Source organism: Pocillopora damicornis, chromosome 6 (genome assembly GCF_964200805.1).
Source record: "Pocillopora damicornis chromosome 6, jaPocDami1.2, whole genome shotgun sequence".
Taxonomy (NCBI): domain Eukaryota; kingdom Metazoa; phylum Cnidaria; class Anthozoa; order Scleractinia; family Pocilloporidae; genus Pocillopora; species Pocillopora damicornis.
The window spans coordinates 12740001-12757769 of NC_142675.1; the positions used below are offsets into that span (position 1 = coordinate 12740001).

Below are 17769 nucleotides of genomic sequence, written 5' to 3' on the forward strand. Positions count from 1 at the left end.
GAGTTTGACACAATAGAGAAACTGTGGAGTGAACAGTCATACCTGGCGACATTAAGAGAAGATATAAGAGAAGCCCGTATTTTTCTGCCGTATTGTTTCACTGACTCATTGTTCTCACGTATACCCATCTATTAATCGACCGGTAATCTCTTAACTGGAAGTTGCTTACGGTCGTTTCTTTCAACTCTGACTCGTTTTCCCAAACCAAAGTTCACAATAACGCTCAATGAAATATCATTTTAACCGACGCTGACATCATACACGACATCTGAAAAAGACAACATTATTTATCCTGAACCTGTGCGCACTATGATTGCCTTTCATCATGGTCGCAAAAGAAAAACTGAAGCCCCGTTTAAACGGTCGGGATAGTTGACGATAGTTTCAACTATCAAGCGCGTTTGAACACAAACTATCATGCTCTATCATCACATTTCATCAAATGTCGTGTAGTTTGGACATATCCAAATTCGACATGATACTTAATGATAGTTTTTGTTGTTTGAACCAGAGGAGGATAGTGAATGATAATTGTTAGGTCAGCAGTTTTGCCAAAACGGGCTCAAACCAAAATGGCATATAACATAATGACTAAAATAGGCATTGGAATTTCCCAGAATGTCTCGTAATTAATTCTCATCATTTCCTGGTAGGCTTCAGTATCTTCAGCTTCTAACTTCTTGACTAAAATTTCAATGCCACTGAAATTTCTGACCTCAGCTCGCATCATACTTGTGTACAATTACGCGATCTCATTGGGTGGTATTTTGTCAATTATCATTGACTATTATGAACCGTTTGAACACAAACTTGATAGTCAATGATGTGAATGAAAGTCGAAACTATCATTCAGTTGTCTATCATTAAAGTTCATAATCGTTTGAACGGGGCTTAAGTCATTTGCATCTTGTCGCAGTCGAGTGAACATCTCTTGATGGAAGAGAGAATAGCGAGAAATGTATGACATGGGAATTCACTGTCTGTTGCCGCTCCTTCGTTCAGTAAAAAGGAAAGTTAAAAAGTGTTGAAGAACCTTTGGGCTCCCGTCATTCTTCTGCGACCAAATCGTTATTAGGAGGCAACTAAAGAGATTCAGAAAGAATCGAAACAGCAGTTAATCTTAAGAATCTTCAGGAACGGCAGCAATTACACTCCCAACTGATGGCTGTGTGAATAATATCGAATTCAAAAATTATATTCCTAGACGGGACTTATTTATAATGACAGGGAATCGACCCTTGACATGCAAATATATTACAAAGAGATAGAGTCATCCACCAGGCGTAAATAGGGGGCTGGAATCTGAGGTCGCTACGTTGATCACTGTATCAGTGCTACTTTTTCCACCAGAGAGGTACTTTCATCCAGCTCTAAAATAGATCTGGGAAATTTCTGACAGCCCTTTGGCTTCTCTAGAAGTCAAAGTTAGCAGATAACAGTCTATGCATTAGTGGATGTGCTACAGACCCACGGAGTCTCATAGTTTTGTCATCTTCAAATCCATTACATGTCAAGAATACCATTCCTTATTCTCAGTGTCTTAGGCTTCATTGCCTATATATTGACAGTTCTGATTTTCCAAGAAATCAGAGGCAATATGCCAGTTCTTCAAAAAACCGTGGCCATCCTACTTTTGTCATTCAAGGGAATCTTTAACAACGGATCGAAAGTCGGCATTCTACAAACGGCGCAGAAGGAAGAGAATGATCGTATTCCATTTTAGCGGCACAATCACGCAGTAAGACCTGTCCTTCTAACAAATTTAAATAACTTCAAAATGATCCAAAAACTGGTATATTATTTTTGCGTAAAACGGACAACTGTTTGGTCAGTATAATGTTAAGACTGGCTCTACCAATGTCATCTATTTTTTATAACTTGCGGTTATTTCAAAAATTTATACTTCGGCGAAAAGGAAGACGACTAGGGGAACGATTCTGAAGACACCATCGTGACGCAAAATACAAGAAAAACAATATCTCTCAAATTGGCCTCCCATTCGTACATTTGATGCCAGTGTTCTTTGTAAGTAAAGGCTGTTTTTTATACATAAGTTCAAATGATAATTCTTGTGCAAACAAACAAACAAACAAACAAACGTTCATTGTAAGTCGTATTTTCAGTTCAAACAGTAAGCACAGAAGTTTACCTGACAGCGACAATACAGGAGGACTGTAGCAGACGTTCAGAAGTTGCTGCGAAATTTCCAGAAATGGTGAGATAATCTACTTGATCCATATACTGGAGTTTAAGGAATACTGCCATGGGATTTATCATAAAAATTGAATCTTAATCAATCTGTTCTTGAATTAAATCTTAATATATCTGTTAAAAAAATAAGATATTCTGAACGATCTTCAATATGTGACAAGCATTTGAATGTACGTTTTTTTCTTGATATGTCCTTTTAGGCTTGTCAAATTTCCTTGAGGTTTGGCTGCTCATCCGCCAACACTGTGAACACCAGGTAAGGTACAGCTTGTTGTTTTACACTGAAACAACAAACGCAAACGCAAATTTGCGTTCTGGGAGGGGGGAGGAGCTTTATCTTAATGTGTTGTATTTTAGCGGTAAAACTGGTTTTTCTGCTCCAGCAAATCCTATATAATGCGAGATAATTTACATTTGAAGTACATTTCCTTTAATGAACAGCAATATATCGGCACAGAATGACATGAATTCATTTTATTTACCGTGGTTTATTACATTGGTTAAATCTCAATGTATCTGGATACATAAGAAAGGTAGGTAAAAAATCATAAGTCACCAAAGTACAAATATGTGTGATGATACTCTTTGCTCACCCCCCCCCCCTCCTTATCTAGGTGTGGCAGTGTTGTTCTTGACTTCATGATGAGGTTCAATCAAAGTGTAGTCGTCAGCAATGTTTTGATTGTCCTGTCGGATGCTGCGAGGCAAGACAAATTCGAAGGTTTTAAAGTCAAACCAGACTCGATTAAACAAGTTTTAATACCCACAGATGGCTCGGAAAGCACAACAAAAGGTAAATTTTAGAAATAAATTGTTAAATGTTTACACGTATTGTTCCGAAGATGGACTGTTTATAATTGAATTCCGTATCTGTTTAATTAAACAACTTATTCTGTGACTGATGCATTTCTATGTTTTTGTTTTTGTCGTTGTTTTATTTCATTAAAAAAAATCTTAGAGTTAACGTTTTCCGGTCACGAACCTATATGCTATGTGGTGAGAGCAGTGTATCGATCAGGATCAGTGTAAATGTTGTTTGAATGTTATTTCATCAAGCTTTGTAAAATGAAAAAAAAAAAAATCTTTTTTAGGTCTTGAGGAATGTAATTGCCCATCTAACAACGTCTTGTTGGCCATAATTGGGGTTCTTGCCTTCACAGTCCTTCTTCTAATTATTTACATAATCTGGATACATAAGAAAGGTAGGTAAAAAATCATAATCTGTAGAAGGTTTGGCTGCAAGATTCATTATTAAGCAAAAGCAAATTTTTACCCGCATCCACATCACTGGTCTTTTAGTCCTTTCGTTCTTTTTCAGGCGCTGTAGGGAAACAGAGGTAAGAATTTGCTGCCAGCTGGATTGTGTCGATGTAATGTACCAGATATGGTTTCATCTTAATAAAAAATTCCAATCAAAACTGATGAAATTCTTAGCGTTTCATAATTATTTCTATGCTTTCTCAATTTTAGAAATTATGAAGATGAAAGACGTGTTTGCGACGTTAGTATCAGCTAAGACATTGAGGTCATGTTAGTGTGGTCAGAAATTATGTAATCTCACTTTACCTCTACTTTCTATAAAAAAATAAACGCTTGTAGCAAATAAGAAGGAAAAAATGTGTAGTTCTACAAAAAAAAAGGCACCGGCAGGTACAATGAAATAGAGGAGGAAGTTTGACTCGATAAGGTCTTTGTCCTGGAATCATGTTTTAAGCCGCTCCATGGATTTTCCTTAGGTTGTTCTCGGCTCAACTGCGTGGCGTCACTTCATAGATCGTTAACTGGTCTGCTCCCGGTTGATATTTGCTTTTTAAACAATTGATTGACAATTGCCGTCATATTTTCTTGATGCCTCATTTTCTAAACGCGAGTTTAAGAGCTGAGTACAGCAGGAGTTTTTTCGTGGGTTTATTTGTCAAAAATTGCACTACCAATCGACAATCTTCAAGTTGCAGTTTGTAGCTTCGGCGAATATGCTATGAGCCTCGATCACTCCACTGGACATAATAGTCTCAAAAGCAGAGAACAAAATGTTAGTAGTAAAAAATGTTAGCAATAATAGGGACAAGAGATTATAAACTTTTTTTCATCTCTTGTTTTGAAAGAATATAAACGTTTGTCAAATAAAAATGAGTAAACTGATTTTTATAACCAATGGTATGTTGGTTCAATAGAATGAAACAGGATTAGTAGATATCACACCAAGTCAGCCAGATTCAAGAAAACTCACTCAATCTCCTGCGGAATACATGGATCTCATAGAAGTCAACAAAGATGATAGAGAAGCACAAAGTACCGTTACAGGTGCTGATTACGTGCCTCTTCTTCCGTTAACACGCTGCTGGGAAGTTCCAAGACATCACGTGACCATAGAAAAAATCATTGGTAAAGGTGCTTTTGGTCAGGTTGCCAAGGGAACAGCAGTAGGACTTCCAGGGAGTCCTGAGACGACCACAGTGGCTATTAAGATGCTTAAAAGTGAGCTCTTGTACTGTATATTGAATGACAGTCTTGGCCTACAGACGTTCAGGAAATGTTACCGGGTTTACGTAATTTTTTAGCTATTTGCCTTTCATAACTTATGTTGTTATTTCGACATTATTCCCGTTAACCAAATTTTACTCCTTGTTTTTGACGCTCCAGCAAACGCTGTTGAATCGGACAAGAGAGATCTGATGAAAGAACTTGACACAATGAAGCAGCTGAAACCACATCCTTACGTCATTAAACTTCTAGGATGTGTTACGGAGTCTGGTATGCTTTGGTTATGCGCGTCTAATTTTGCTGTACACATTTTGCCTATGATTAATTGAGCACAACAAACAACCATCGCATGAGGTAATTTTATCTTGTTTTAGCCAAGACAGACGTTCCTGGATTTAGTGATAGACTAAGACCGAATATTTGCCACTGAACAGATCATTTTGTTGTATAAGCAGAAACGCTTTTTGTAAGGGAATAATTGGTCTGTACCTTCTTCACAGAGTTTTTCTTGTTTTCATGCGATTTCTTCAAAAGTGTTGACAATGACAGGGCTATTCATTTGTTTTAATTATTGTTTTTTTTTAAGAGAGAGTAATATATTAACTAAATTGTTTAATTTCTTCAGAAGAGCTGTTGGTTTTGATTGAATATGTGCCTTTTGGGGATCTGCTGGGTTACCTGAGAAAGAGCCGTGGATTAAAAGACACTTATTACAAAGACCCGGATATCAAACCGCAAACAAATCTGACGTCACAGCAGCTGATGAGGTTTTCTTGGCAAATTGCTGATGGAATGAGTTACTTGTCCGCAAAATCTGTAAGTTAATTAAAAACACAAAAGACAAACAATTCCGAAACCTTCTTGTAAGGTCTATCGTCATGTTAAGCTCTGTCTTGCATAGAATATTATGACTTCTCAAGATCACGCCCGGGAGTTGCAAACGTATCCTTACCGTCTTGTTGAGGTTATTTCTTTAGGGTCGAGAACCTTCCCAGTTTTGAGGTCATCATATAAGTCTTATTTCAATGTGAAATAAAATATTAGGATTTTTCTCGTGTAGGCAAAGGGAGAGACGTGAATGAATAGCATCTTTTAAGATATTCAGCGTAAACTAAGTGAACAACAAATATATATATTAGTGACAAGGAAGAAAAGGAATTAAAACTTCAAATTAAAAAATTCATCTTTTGTTGCCAAACTGCTACATTACAGAATCCTATTGCGATTAAAATCTTAAGATAATCGTTCTTTAAAATAACTACGTTTTGCAGACATAAAGTAGTTTGCTTCTCTTTGGAATATGGAGTAGATATTGTAGTAGTTTTAATTTTCTGCCATCTGGGAGAAAAAGAAATACGCACACCATATGTTGCTAGATATCTCTATTTTCCTATCCGAACCATTTCATTTCAGTTCTTTTTCTTCTGCAATCGCTAATTTTTGCTGTTGCATCAATTCTTTCCAAGATCATTCACCGAGACCTTGCGGCCCGTAATGTTTTGGTTGGACAAAAGGAAACGTGTAAAGTGACAGACTTCGGAATGGCCAGAGATGTGCAGCAGGAAAATATTTATGAACGAAAGACTAAGGTAATCAAGAAAAAGGGGAGGTGAGGGCAGTATTACATATTGTTCAGTTTAATGATCTTTCACAATCATTGTTGTTTTAATGCTGCTATATTACTGATTTCGATCATGAATTCCTTGGGACCCTAATGAAAATATTATCCATGCGTATACGAGTACAACTTTAAATATCACTGTCTTTGACTAGTCGCTTCCTATAATTCTCGAGCTGTTTCACAAAGTGGTATTTAAAATCTTTAGGGCCGTCTTCCCGTGAAGTGGACAGCTTATGAGGCCTTATTGTATGGTAAATATACCACCAAAAGTGACGTGTAAGTATACCTGATTATCAACCGTAGCAATTTATCAACAAGTTTTATCATTTTTAGTCAGGACTTGAATTCTATGCTTTGTCAAAGAATACATTTATTTTATTTGCCGCATATACTGTTTATGTCTATAGTCACTTAATTTATATTCGTTTGATTTGTCTTTCTGCAGATGGAGTTATGGAGTTTTGTTGTACGAGATTTTCACCATAGATAACATCGAAAGGAAGTTTATGAGGCTCTTAATTAAACAATGTATCGTGTTCAGTTAGACAAACGTAATATGCTTCCCCATGCAACCTCAAACTCCATCAACTGACACAGGTGATGTTTTAGTGAAGGTCTTTTTTTCGTCACGTTTATATTTCGATGGTCTTGTGGTTCTTCCAGGCGGTTCACCTTACCCACGAATGGATGGAAGAAAAATTGCAAACTTACTCCAGGATGGATACAGGATGCCTAAACCACAACACGTCGATGAAAAATTGTAAGTTTTCTTTGTTACCTCGTTCTCTCTCATTGTACAAGGATATGCTCTTTAAATCTCAAAAAGAACACTTGAACAATGCCAGGTATCAAATCATGATGAAATGCTGGAAGAATGACCCAGATGCAAGACCAACTTTCACTGAATTGAAAAATCAGCTTAAGGACATGGAAACCCTACACAAGGTCAGAATTTTGATCAATATGAAAGTTTCTTTTCACGTAGGACCGACTGGCTTAGGCTCAGCTAATTAGGGTTAAACTTAACAGCATTGAGCCTAAATAGCGTAGTAATATGTACTCATCTTTGTAATTTTTACGAAGTTTGAATTGCATCTTTTTGTTATGACACTGAAGCTAGTACTCCACGAAAAACATCAAAGAAGTGAACAAGAATGTCTCAATGACAATTAATACTTTATGGTTATTTAAAAGATCATAGGATGATTGCAAAACTGCATTGAGACGCACAAAGAGTAGCAGATGACGACGCCATAAAATACTTCCTCCTTGAATTTGTTTTGGTGTGAAAACCTGACCACTCATGAGGATAACCACTTAAAACTTTTTTAATGATGCTGATTATTATATTATTTTCCTCTGCAGAAGCTAATCGACATGAAAATGTACGACAAGCAGTTGTATGCAAACGTCGAGGATTTAACAGTGTAGTTAGATACACGTCCACGGTGTATGACTGGCTAACATTTTGAACACTTCGCCTAGACAAGTTTCAGGGATTAATCATCGTTTCCTTACACGCTTACTTGGTAGAAATAGCCATGTTGCGTTTAGCAGTTAGGCTGGAACGCTGTAATTCAATTGACTTCATATTCTTAAACGCTGAAACGCTTTTATAAGTTTACCTATAAAGGTTACTCTCATTTTCTCTTTAACATATTAAATACTTACATGTATGCCTCCACACAAGCGTTTCAGTTCAGTTTATTTTCTGACTCAATTCTTAGGTGATGATGAGATCTCGCTCTAAAAGCCATAGTTGTGTACAATTTTAATAAATTACTTAAACATTTTGCCGCAAAACCCGCTTGTTTTCAGGAAAGCTAATCGTGCGCATAAATTGCTTTCCCCAAGACCGCCTTTACTTGCGATACCAACTCGAAATACTTTTATACGGAACTCTCATCAAAATTATACTTGACACATTACTTCTGCAAGAAAGTTTGTTGTTTGGCCTCAGTAATAGGGCGATAGTTTTCGCGTACTAGATACTAATACACAACGAAACTGGTCGTAGATACGAGTTGAAGTCTTTTTTTCTTGGATACGTTGCTAATGTAATAACTTTAATTTTTTTTATATAATAAAAGTGTTGAAAAGTTCTGTGTTGACTCTGTCTACATGATGATGCTGTACATGAGTTCACATATTTCTCTCCACGACATTGATCTAATACATCTTGACCTATCTCTCTAGATCTCTCCTTTGAAGGAAGGACAAAACCAAACCAAAGTAACAGAGCTTCCAGAAGTGCAAAAAATCGCTTGTATGTGTTTCAGGAGACTTACATCCAAGAGACCATGTTCTCCGGTCACTCTCAGTAGAGGTTAAGAGTCTATCAATCTTACATAATTATAAACTAGGTTACCTTTTGGTCAAAACCCTTCTTTCCTCAGCTGATATAAATAATTGCACTAGAAACATAATATCAAAATAACGCTCTTTCAGTCTGGAGTAGAGGATACCTGAGGAATAGTCTTAACATTCAAATGAAGGAGAGTTTAGCGTCTGTTTGGAAATATTCCCTGACGTTATTTTGTTTTTTGAGGCAAAATGATGCTTCAGCATACAGAGGAGAGGGGGTGAAATGGAGGGGGGAATGGGGGTGGTGAATTCACCTAAATTTTTATATATAATTTTTTTGAAGGTTTTTACTGAGAAGAAAATGAGTTTTATCCTAACATTTCTGCAAATGTCGAACTTTGTCAAATTTGCCATTCTAAACGATATCACGAGTCCACCCCTGATGCAAAGATTGTCATTGGTGAGCTAAGTTGTAGTCTGTAGAGGGATAAGGTAAGTTTACTAAGGATAATTACTATACTGCTTTTAAGAGTCGCTTCTTGGGAAGAATATTACACGTTGTTTGATAAGGTGGTTGGGTTTGTAGGAGTATCATGTGTGTTCTTTCTGTCGGTTAAATCATACCTTAACAGCTGTGTTCAGCAGTTAACAATTGATATTCTCTTGCAAAATATCCAATCACATCGAGAACCCTAGAGAGGGTCTCTATCCTCTTCTCTTGCACTTCGATAGGGGTGTCACTTAACTTCCGAGATTTACGCTGCTAGTCTTGAGTCACTTAGATTGCGGTTCTCTCGAGATAGGACATAATCAACTCACAAAATAATTAGTAACCTGTTTAGCTATCAAATAGTTGGCATTCAGCTTTACATAGAGACAGAAACTATCAAAAGGCCGTTTAGTTAAAACTGATTTAAGGCCTACTCTGATTTCGCTTTACCACTCATTTTGCTTTCTGTCGAGAAAGAACGTCATAAAATTGTGGCCGATTATCGATAACAATTTCTGAGAAGAATATCAATATTTCATTTTTGATCATTCTACAAACCCAAAAGGTCTACACCAATGCCTTTTATGCAATGACTCTGTTCACTTGTGTTACGTTGTCAAGTGTGCAGAAAGTTTACTTGGACATTATACATACAATATTCTTACATGTTCCTTTAATTTTCCTTTCCCTCCAACGCGAGATGCTTTCTCTGACCAGAGGTCAGGGTCTGTTGGTCATCAATACCATACATTCGTCAAACACGGTGGTTTTTCCTTCCACCGCATTCTTCGCTGAAACGACAGCTAGTTCTAAAATCGCAACATGAAAAGTGATGCGACCAAACGATGTCGCACTGAATTATTGGACCTCCCGCCAAATTGAAAGGATCAAACCCTTAATTTCATTGATACTGAGAGGTCGCGTTCATACTCTTCACTAAAATCAAACGGTGCTGTTTTTTATTTTTCTTTTTTTCATTTTTCAAGTCATGAAAAATCGTTCTTGAATCCTCATTCTCAACAGTATATGACTGCCTGATATGTCATTTATAAATCAGTATCAGTATGACCATGCATACTTACGTAAACAAAGGAATAGTATGTGATGTTCTGGAGGGATGTTACTGAAAAACGATAAACGATGAACGAGGAAGGAAGAACGGAGAACTCGGTCTTTGGAGTAATCTGCTAAGACGATAAATTAAGTTGTTACTGAAGCGTTTTGACTTAAAATTTTACTTCAAAAGTTTAGTTTCAAGACGATAGAAATTGCAGGTGCGCTAGAAATCGGGTATTTGCATTAATTGGAGAATCAATCGTTCCGCCATTTATCCTTTCTAAAAGCGCCTAAATGAAGTGATTTTTTAATCTGGAGAACTCAAACAAAGACAAGAACAAAAATTAAATCACTTTTGGTTCGCTTTTACATCAGGCGATCCAGTGGGAAGCCTTTGTTTTACCATAGTCTTGAACTACTGGTAATCGTTGATACATAGGCTGTGCACAAAACTATAATTTGACTATACATTTATAGCCAATACCAATCCTTACACATAATAAAATGTTAGTAGCTAGGATCAGAGGAAAAAATAATATGATTGTTACGTTTACCACAAGAAAACTTTCTCTGGGTTACTAACTTAATTATTTCAGCTTCACCTCGTACTCTTACAAAGTGGGTCTCATTAAGACACTCGTTGATAGGGCCTACAAAATTAATAACACCTGGTTAGGGTTTCACGAGGACATTAACAATCTTACTGATATTTTAAAAAAGAATCTTTTCCCAGCTCATTTAATCGAGAAGATTATAAACCGTTATATCACTGGGACCCAAAACAATCATCATCCCCGGGATTCCCTTCCTGCCACTTCACCTACGTTCTACTTTAAGCTACCCTACATAGGCCATTTCTCTGCTATCACTCAAAAAAAGATACGCCATTTTATTAAGCGCTATTGCAATGACTTGGATATCAAACTGGTTTTCTCTTCCTTTAAAATCGGCAACTTGTTTGGTGTGAAAGACCCTGTCCCTGACGGGCTCCGTTCACGTGTGGTTTATAAGTTTGTATGTGCTGGCTGTAATGCCTGTTACGTCGGTGAAACCTGCCGGCATTTTTCCACACGTGTTAGAGAACACTTAGTCAGTGACAGGGCCTCTCACATTTTCAAACATCTGAAAGATTCTCTTGTAGTGTTCAACAGACAATTTCCATATTTTAGATCACGCCTCCACCAGCTTTTAGCTTGAGATAAGAGAGGCTATTCGTATTCAAAGAGAACAACCATCTTTGAATCAGCAATCACACCATGTAAATCTAAAACTATCTTTTTAATTCTTACACTTTCATGCTTTACCTCTTTTCTTGTTGTCACTATTCGTCTTAATTAGCATTGTTCTACTTACTATATAATTCAACTTTCAACGCTTTGTACAGTAATTAACTGAAGATGACAGAAGTTTCTGTCGAAACATGTCTTTCAAACTCAAAAGTGTTGTCGCTTTCTTTAAATTATAATTTGGTTGAAAAATTAGAAATCAGCATAGGCCAAACAATTATGATCCCTAGAAAAAGAAATGCGTACTGATGAAAATGCAAAGCAAACTTTTTTACATCACCAGCCTGTACCTGTAAAGCAGGTAAACCTGTAGTTCAAGTCTTCGATGACTTCGAAATTTTGATGCACACCTTAAAAGGATACCAAATAAATTTCAAGTTTTTATTTATTCAGTTTGGGTTAAAGAGGTAGAATAAAGTCAAGCATTCATATAATCACAGGTTCAGGGAATCTTCACAACTAATTTATAAGGCTAGCCTAACCGGACCAGTCACCTTCGTGTACAAATTAGACCAGGACCCAGTTATATGAAGAGCGGATAACGCTATCCAACAGATAAATTGCTATCCAGCGGATAAGTGATAGCAAAACGTATAGCGTTATCCATGGGATAGAGTTTTATCCAGTGGAAAGCGCTATCTAACCTTCAAACAACTCAGGGGCCAGGTTTGTACTGATAATGCACAAAAGAACTATCTGTGGTAAGAGGGCATGCTTTTCTTTCTTCATTTAAAGAAATACTGAGGTTATCTTCTTTCCACAAGCTCAGTGGAAAGTGAGAGTGATTGAGACTGATATTGACTATTTTATTTGATTATATATCCAGAGGAGGCTAAAAAGTAAGATATGGTCTGCACAACTCTCTTATTTTTAATTTTTAACCTTCTTGCTTGGTGCATTATGTGGATGCCAATTAATATAACTTTCATGCGTTGAAATACAAACAATGTTCTCTTCAGCTATGTGCCCTAAACATTACAGGGGAGGAGGCAGGTCAAAGTAAAAACACGAATTGAAAAAGGAGGGCCCCCATTAATTTCAGAAATAGATATGGCAAACAGTTGCAATTTATACAAAGTTGAAAGTTTTAAAGCTAAAAGATATATATTACAGTCATTACACCCTATGCATCCTAACAAAGAAAGGGTCAATTACAAACAATAACTTCTCCCTAACCTTAATGCTTACAGGAAATCATTAATTTTTGTCACAAGGTGGTACTGTACTTACAATAGTTCTACCAACACAATTACATTTTTCTAAAGTTATCTCATAGCTTATGACTGAACAGGTCATGTGGAAAGTTCCTGCGTGGAGACTGACATTTCAATTACCCCAGCAAACTGTAATCGTCAGAACTGCAAGCCAAGGTTATTTACCAAGTGCTCAAGTTTCCAAATTAGTCACCTAATTGTTACAGTGGAGTTCACTCCTTTTTGAGGCTATCTTCAGCTTGATCATCTTGTTACATGTGAAAACATCAAATTTTAAAGGAAGTGATCACCAACTAAAAAAGCTCTTGATTATTAAACAAATTTTCCTTGTTAGCACCTTAGGAAATGTAGAGACAGTATGGAGAATACGCATACTGATGTTAAGGTGTAAAGGATTAAGTGTGATTTTTTTGATGATGTGAATTTTTCTTATGGTCATCTAATTTTAGTATCTTTTACCAGCTAACATATGAGAAGAATCAATTCCACACTAGTAATTTGACACATTGCAGGCAAACCCTACAACTGATTAAATTTTATTTGATCAAAAACATGAAGGGCCATTTTCAATAGGTTTCCTGGAAAAACCGGATCAAGGATCACCGGATCACCAGACCAAGTATCAAAGATCAAGGATCAAGGATCAAGGATCAAGGATCAAGGATCAAGGATCAAGGATCAAGGATCAAGGATCAATTTAAAATGAAAAAAAAATGAAACTAAAATGAAATAAATTAATAGGCATGAGTGATGGCTCATCTACGTGACTCATTTAAGATCTCCCGTATGCTAAAGCGAAAATAAGAGAAAATACTAAATACTGAAAAAGCCATACCACTTCGTGGAAGTGTCAATTTTCGCCTACCGACTATTAGGACTGCTACAGAGCAGGTTTACTTGTGCATATGCTATATTCACATGAAATTCCTAAATTATCCCGAGTGTCGGTATGAGATTGCGTCTCTGACTTCCGGTGCACTTTCAAAACACAAAGCCGTTTTCGGCGACTGCCTGAGTGAACAGCAAATTTTCAGCTGCTTTAACTTCATCTCTTCAAATTTTTACTTACGTCGTATCCTTAAAGGAAAAGCAGATGGAATGCATCTGAAGAATCACTTGCTTAGAAGAAGACATTTTAGTCGTTTTTCCGACGAGATTTGACAAGAGACACGATTCGGAAAGTTATAAAATTGTATCGCCCCACTGAGTTGTTGTTGTGAGTCCCCTGGAGTATACATGGAAGCAGCAATTCGAAAATCTCAAGAACACACACTGTACTTTACTTTGTCACTTCCGACAAATTAAAGGACCTTGACGTTTGCCGATTCTCTTTTTCTCGATAGCTTCAACATGGGAACCGCACCAACGGTTAAACATAGTGTGCAAAAGCAGAAGTGCTTAAAAAAAAGCGTAATGTTTTTAAACTAACTTTTCGCGAACAGATGAAATATCCAGCTCAATTTCAAAGAAAAAACTTGGAAATTATTTATTAGATCGACTAATGCTTGGGTGAAAATGCAAAGAAGTGGAAAATAATGGCGATTTTGTTGTCCATTAGCCGGGTCTATAAATGTTTTAGTGCAGAAGAAAGTTTTGTGTGAACGACAAAAAAAAAGTTCTCTTTTCATTTCTCTAGTGAAAGAATAAAATTATAGACGTTTGCGTTGTTTATGCAATAAAAATCCAAGGAAACTACATTGGAATCAAGAAGAGAAAGTTTGTTATCTAACTTGCCATCAAGCGTTCTTGGGGGTAGCGTGAAAGTCGGTGGACGAGGGAAGGGCTAAAAAACAACGCCTGACTGTCAACAGAGAGAGATCTTGACTGGGTCACGTAGATGAGCCATCACTCATGCCCATTAATTTATTTAATTTATTTGATTCATTTTGAACTGATCCTTGATCCTTGATCCTTGATCCTTGATCCTTGATCCTTGATCCTTGATCTAGTTTTTCCAGGAAACCTTTTCAATAGATCTATTGTATCCGGCGTTTCTCCTACTGAGTGGAAATCCACAAAAGTAATTCCTTTATTTAAAAAGGGAGAACGTTCCGATTTAAATAATGACCGCCCAATTTCTATTGTTGTGGCAATTCCTGTTGTGGCTGAAGTCTTTTAGATAATCTTATACAATCAATTTTACGAATATTCAACTTAATATTCAAAATAATCTAATTTCCTGTAATCAGTCAGGGTTTCGTTCCCTTCACTCAACTGCTACCGCCTCACCCGAAGCCACAGATAATTGGGCTTTTAATATGAAAGGTAATGTTAATGCAGTGATTTTTCTCGATCTGGAGAAAGCTTTTGACACCTTGATCACTCTACATTGCTATCTAAATTAAAAGCCTACGGTGCCAGAAGCAACTTGGCTGACTAATTTAAATCTTAATTGAACAATCGTACGCAGAAATGCTTTGTAAATGGCTCTCTCTCAGATAGTCAACCTTTAACTTGCGGTATCCCTCAAGGTACAATACTTAGACTTCTCCTCTTTATACTCTATATATATGATCTACCGAACTGTCTTGTTAACTCACATCCCAGAATATATGCGGATGATACTCGTTTGATCTTTGCCAGTAACGATGTTGCCTATGTGGAGGAAAACATGAACGATGATCTAACTAAAACTACTGAATGGTTATCGGCAAATAAAATCACTCTTAACAAGTCAAAGACTGAGTTTATGTTGATTGGTTCAAGGCAAAGGTTAAATACTTTTAATAGACTCCCGTCTTTTGCTATTGACAGTAATTCTATAAAACAAGTAGAATTTATGAAATCTCTTGGATTATATATCGATGAAAACCTAACTAATGGAACGTACATATCGCACATATTTCTAAAAAAATTGCCTCCTGCATTGACATCTTGAAGAGAAGCAAATTTTTTGTTCCTTTTGAAACGCTCCTATGCATTTCAAATGCCTTAGTTCAACCTTATCTCGATTACTGTAGTGTGGTAAGGGGGGAATTGCAATAAATGTCTTCCCATTAAACTACAAAAACTACAAAATCGCGCTGCGCATATTTTGATCTCTTCTTCATATGATGCCAATGCGGATGATCTCTTTGTTAGACTAGGCTGGCAAAAACTTAATCTCCAACGAGAATTAAAAACAGCCACTATAGTCTATAAATCTCTTAATGGTCTTGCCCTTGATTATCTGAAATCAATGTTTACTGATCAGAGTGCAATATCTGCCTATTCTCTTTGGAATTGTGAAGGCAAACTGGCTTTTCCACTCCCCCGCACCAATTTTCTAAAAAACAGTTTCAGCTATAACGGTGCTGTGATGTGGAACAGCTTACCTACCAATCTGTGGCAAGCACAAACTATTGCTAGTTTTTAATCTGGCTGCAGGGGTTTCCTTTTCGATAATAAAGAGGTTAATTAATCACACGGCATTTATGGAAAGCAGGCACTTCATTGTTGTTTTTATTTTGCTGTTATTAGATTTAATTAGTAGTAGATTAGTATCTTAATAATGTAATTTTAGTAATTACTTTAAGTACTGATGTTTTATCCGTGTATAAATAAAGTTAAATAAATAAACAGATAATAATAAATAAATACACACCTCTCGCTTGACTTCGTCCATGACGGCACCACACAAGATCAGTGTTTGCCTATCTTCATTACCGTTTGCTTCACATTTTATTTTTCTTCACTCCAAATTAGTCTCACACTCTTTTGAATCACTTTTTTTCAAGAATAGGTCTACGTTTATTTTTTTTTTCCATTTGGTCTTTTACCTCTAGCTGGCGGGATCTTAAGAGACTTCAAAAATACTACTGGCTAGAGGTACAGCTTGCATATTCAGTCTACTTTACCCACTATTTACCGTGGTTTGCTCCAAATTTTACTTTTCTACATTCCAAATTAGTCTAACACTCCTTGGAATTGCTTTTTTCAAGAACGTATTGACCTTTTTTTACTTAGTATAGTACCTCTAACTGTTAGGAATTTTCAAATCAGTTAAAGAAAGCAATTCTGCCATGCAATCATCATTTATGAAACATTGTTACTCCTTGGAAAGCAGAAATGTGAATCTTCTGTGCCCTTGATTTCATTCTATTTATTTATACAAACACACCCTGAATAAATATTTTCCCAGCTGTGGTCCTATTTTCTTTTTAATTTTTCAATTTTTTACTTTTTTGCCTCAAGGCAGGCAAAGGTCACAGAAAACATATCTTCAAACGTTACAATGTTTTCCCTATTTTCAAAATGGTAGACAATCGGGACAGTAAATCTTTCATCGTAAAATAGGAAAACTGACTGCTGTACAGGATAGAGGCCCAGCGTAAAGCAAGCATCGGCTCCCGTTTCTTTATACAATTACATAAATATTGCAACGGCAGCAACAAGAAAAAATTACAATGTTGACAACAAACTCTGAATTACAGTTCTATGATCACTGGGGTAGGTTACAATTGTGTGCCAGCTACCGGTCAGGAAAAACCCCCTTTTTATCTGAGGAGGAAACCTGAACCCTCCCGAATGCAGAGTCAGACACTGACCATGAACCTCCAGGGAGGGAAGTTGAACTAAAGTATGTAAATACAAACTGTCGATAAATTATGCACCACCTACAATCACATTGAAGTATATGCAAAGAAAATTGGTGTAAATTAAAAGAAATGTATTGTAGGATAAAAATAAATGTCAGCAGCGTGATAAGCTTAGAGGGATTTGCCTCAGTAAAATCCCACCATTTAATCCCCACGTGTCCATGACCTCTCAAAAAGTTCTAACCGTGAAAACAATAATGTGCTGCTATTCTTGATGGACACGCAAAAAACACCGTGTTTTTGTCACCTTAGCATTTTTTCTTCGTTGCTTATCAGCTGCATGCCTGTCAGTGCCCTGATGGTAATCATACACACGCTTTTCGGTGATAATAAAAGGAACTCCATCACATTTGATCCTTGGTTTGGACATTGCAGTCTGGGAATCTTAAAAAAAAAATCTCTGTGACAAATCAAAAGGGCATTGGAGAAACATTATTTCATTCAGTCATTTATTTATTAATTTTTTCCGGTAGTCCGTCAGTCAGTTAATAAGTTTGTGCGGGAGGCATGTGCTCTCGGTATTGAC

The 17769-nt window shown here is 36.6% G+C and overlaps 2 protein-coding genes across 4 annotated transcripts in view; both read left to right on the plus strand.

The window, feature by feature from the left end:
• The window catches only part of LOC149044034 (uncharacterized), a 67272-nt gene extending 62153 nt beyond the window's left edge, over window positions 1-5119 (plus strand). Inside the window, exon 15 of the transcript XR_016187489.1 lies at window positions 5094-5119. The gene's annotated coding sequence lies outside the window, so the exon portion shown is untranslated. The remainder of the gene's footprint in view (window positions 1-5093) is intronic.
• LOC113669464 (tyrosine kinase receptor Cad96Ca) overlaps window positions 1-8427 on the plus strand; it is a 37170-nt gene extending 28743 nt beyond the window's left edge. The window contains exons 1-16 of one of the 3 annotated variants that reach the window (XM_089208968.1): window positions 1690-1738; window positions 2124-2215; window positions 2412-2467; window positions 2826-3004; window positions 3303-3413; window positions 3530-3548; window positions 3682-3712; window positions 4386-4689; window positions 4855-4965; window positions 5321-5511; window positions 6162-6284; window positions 6522-6592; window positions 6762-6800; window positions 6978-7076; window positions 7162-7261; window positions 7682-8427. In XM_089208968.1, coding sequence (XP_089065094.1) covers window positions 2213-2215; window positions 2412-2467; window positions 2826-3004; window positions 3303-3413; window positions 3530-3548; window positions 3682-3712; window positions 4386-4689; window positions 4855-4965; window positions 5321-5511; window positions 6162-6284; window positions 6522-6592; window positions 6762-6800; window positions 6978-7076; window positions 7162-7261; window positions 7682-7747 — 1503 coding nt within the window. In that variant the 5' untranslated portion in view covers window positions 1690-1738; window positions 2124-2212 and the 3' untranslated portion in view covers window positions 7748-8427. Of the gene's footprint in view, window positions 1-1689; window positions 1739-2123; window positions 2216-2411; window positions 2468-2825; window positions 3005-3302; window positions 3414-3529; window positions 3549-3681; window positions 3713-4385; window positions 4690-4854; window positions 4966-5320; window positions 5512-6161; window positions 6285-6521; window positions 6593-6761; window positions 6801-6977; window positions 7077-7161; window positions 7262-7681 lie in introns of those variants that run through there. The other 2 variants (XM_089208966.1, XM_089208969.1) reach the window with 2 other exon arrangements.
• Window positions 8428-17769: the final 9342 nt, after the last annotated feature.